General features: G+C 42.0%; 1 protein-coding gene across 1 annotated transcript; it reads right to left on the bottom strand.

The window, feature by feature from the left end:
* Positions 1-652: 652 nt before the first annotated feature.
* On the bottom strand, positions 653-2277 carry LOC132680214 (interferon-gamma-inducible GTPase 10-like). The gene is given in 3 exon segments (XM_060634006.2): positions 653-1511; positions 1513-1834; positions 1837-2277. Coding segments are annotated over 3 exon segments (1314 nt in total). The 5' UTR covers positions 2273-2277; the 3' UTR covers positions 653-955.
* Between the last annotated feature and the right edge of the window lie 967 nt (positions 2278-3244).

Genomic DNA, 3244 nt, shown 5'->3' with positions numbered 1-3244 from the left:
AAATTATTTCCACTTAGACTTATCACAACTGTCTCATCTCATATTCCCTAACCTCTCACGTTCAGGCACAAAATACATTGCTAGCAATCTAGGAGTGCCTAGACCTGCAATATGCAAACTCTTTTACCATATTCCCACCTTATACACTTGTTCCTCTCACAAGTATCCCAGATAAAGGTTTTCCTTAGCTAATATTTCTCTTTTATTTCCCATGACACATGTTCATTTCACTATCTTTTATGTTTATAAATAAAATGTTGACCTTAGAAAGGATAAGGAGGATATCAGTCAACATTAATTGATGATCTATTAATGATCAAAATTTATGTATTCATAACAGAATATCAGGAGCATAAAAAATGAACTATGTATCCATTTATTTTACATATGATTTTTGAGGGGTGCCTGGGTGAGTCACTTGGTTAAGCATCCAACTTTGGCTCAGGTTATGATCTCACAGTTTGTGAATTTGAGCCCCAGGTCAGGCTCTGTGCTGATGGCTCAGGGCCTGGAACCTGCTTAAGATTCTGTGTCTCCCTCTCTCTCTGCCCCTCTCCTGCTCATGCTCTCTCTCTCTCTTTCAAAAAATAAACAAACATTAAAAAATAAAAATTATTTTTGAGGACCTACTGTATGCACAGCCATTTTTTATTAATATGACAGTAGAAAGACCAGGGTCTGGTATGAAGTAACCATCACACAAAGAGTTATTCTCTCCACTAAGCAGAAAATTGCAGATTCTTGTCCTTCATTTTTCCAAGGAGGATCATATGAAAGAAGGATTCTTAGAGAGCTGATTGCTTTCACTGTCAAATAAGTCACTAGGTTTGTGGTTTGTTCAAGAGTGAATTATGGAAATGTCTGTGATACTCCGATGACAGCAGGTCAGGATTGCTTCAAGGAAGGCTTAAGTCAACTTTCCAGGCACCAGTGCCATGCCAACACCAAGAATAATTCAGGAGCTGGTTGCCTCACTTTTCCCATTTTCATTCCTGACATGCTGATGCATATTGGCTTGCTCAGAGCCCTCAGAGTCCTTAAAAATCTCTTCTTTTTTAAGAAGAAGTTTCGCATCACTCACCACTATGTCAAGGAAATAATTTTGCAAATAGAATATCTTCCTAAAGTAAACACCAGTGGCAATGAGTCCTCCACTAGTAGAGCAGAATTTTTCCAAATATCTGAACAGTTTGTCCGCTAAAGACTCATCATCCTTTTCAGTTGAGAGCAAGTGGGGTGACACAAGGTTTGCCTTGAGTTTCTCCACTGACACGTGCAAGTCCTTGGCCACGGTTTCTGAGGATTCATCATCCAGTCCAAAGTAAGACCTGTAGAGAGTTAAAGTCTCCTTTAAAGTCTCCACATCATTTTCACTGATGAAGCCCACCAAAGGGATGGTGGCAGATGCTCCAGCCTTCAGGGCCTCCAGCCAGACCTTCTGTTTCAGGGAGTCCCTCTTCCGGTCAATGGCGGCCTCGGTAACATTTGGCAGGTATTGCATGGAGATGTGGCTTGTGGGCTGGGAGCTCCTTCAGAAGGGTGGTCTCTAGGCTTTGGAAATCATAACTAGACAACTCAAAGCTGGAGACTAAGAAGATCGGAGCGTCCCTTATATTGGCCTTCTGCAAATTTGTCACACAGTCTTTGCGGAGATTTTGCAGGAGTTCGTCCTTATTGAATGTGGAGGGTTTACTCACTTTTAGATTATATACATCACTGTCCACTTTAGTTCGGACAAAGTAGAACTTCTTCTTCATTTTTCTTATTGCTGTAGCCAAATGCGCATCACTATCTTTGAAGTGTGTAGCAGAGATGATAATAAAGAAGTCATACCAAATTTCATTTCCCGCAGATACTTATGTGCCTGAAATTTAGTGGTCCCCATGCCAGGCAGGTCCCATAATGTCACATTGGGAAATTTCTTGTGTGTGTATGGGGTTCTCACCATGGTTGTCTCCACTGGCCGGGTGAGGGCAGCCCCATCTTCCTCCTGCCCCACCCCCCGCAGGGCATTGATGAAGCTGGACTTTCCTGTCCCAGACTCCCCGGTAACAGCAATGTTCAATGGAGCATTGTCAATGTCTCTCAAAGCATTATTGATTGCAGAAACTACACTCTAAACGTTCCCTTCCTCCAGGTGTGATTGAATCTTTGTGATAGTTTCCTGAGAGACTATTGTGCTTTCCAGCTTGAAATCCTTAAAAAACTTGTCAAGGCTGAGGGCCAAACTACCACCATGTATATCAGAGGTTGTGGAAGAGGACTGACCCATGGCTGAGCAGTAGAGGGCACTAGGGGGAGGAGAGAAGAGGGAAAGAAAAAGAGTTAGCACAACAAGGGGTGGTTTGCTGTTATGGGCATGGAGAACATCAGTCCTGGCCACAACATTGCATCCAGGAGCCTTTCTCTGTCCAGGCACTGTGTGGACTTCTACCTGGATGTAAATTTGCCCTTGCTCAGGCTCTTGAGTTATCTTGGAAAGCTCTTCTGTAATATACTCTTCATTATTCCAGACTAATTTCAAAGCCTGATTATTCTATCCAAACTTACATTCCCAGATTAGTCTTTATTTTTCTTGCTTTAGTTTTCTTTATTTTTAATGTTATGAAAATAATACACCTTCATGGTAGCAAATCTAATAAGACAGCACCAGCTTTTGCCCCCATACCCATTCCTATCTGTGGTGTAAGACCCTCCAGAAAAAACACTTCTGATAACCTCCAACATCATCATGTAATAGACATTGGTTCTCATATAAGGAAGTTGAATAAGGATGAGTGACTCCTTTCCTTCTCAGAAAAGATAATGTATATCATCATAAGGAGATAGAAACCTTCAAATTTGCAAATGTGTTTTCTTTTACCTAGAAAGTATGCTGACTCATGAAGTGAGGTGTTGAAAAGACTCTTGGTTTTGTCTAGAGCAGAAACAGCATGTGGCATGGATTCCAGTGTTGTAAAAAACCATGTTCGACTATCCACCTGGGACTTGCTATAAGCCACCCTAATTGTCCTGTGAGACTCCACCTATCACCTGCTTCATGCCTGTGTATAAAATGGGACAGAAATCAAGTGGGGGGAGTAATCCAGCTGGGGAACTGAGTGCTGTATAAAGTGTCATTGATGCAAAAGGTGGTGTGAGCAAAGACTGAGGCAGGAGCTGACTGGGATGTAAGAAGTCAGCTATGATAAGGAGGTCCCTGATGTCCTTCTGACGTCCTTCTCTGATGTCAATTAAACTGAAC

Source organism: Panthera onca, chromosome A1 (assembly GCF_046562875.1).
Source record: "Panthera onca isolate mPanOnc1 chromosome A1, mPanOnc1 haplotype 2, whole genome shotgun sequence".
Classification (NCBI taxonomy): Eukaryota; Metazoa; Chordata; class Mammalia; order Carnivora; family Felidae; genus Panthera; species Panthera onca.
This window is presented reverse-complemented; position numbering and strand designations above follow the sequence as displayed.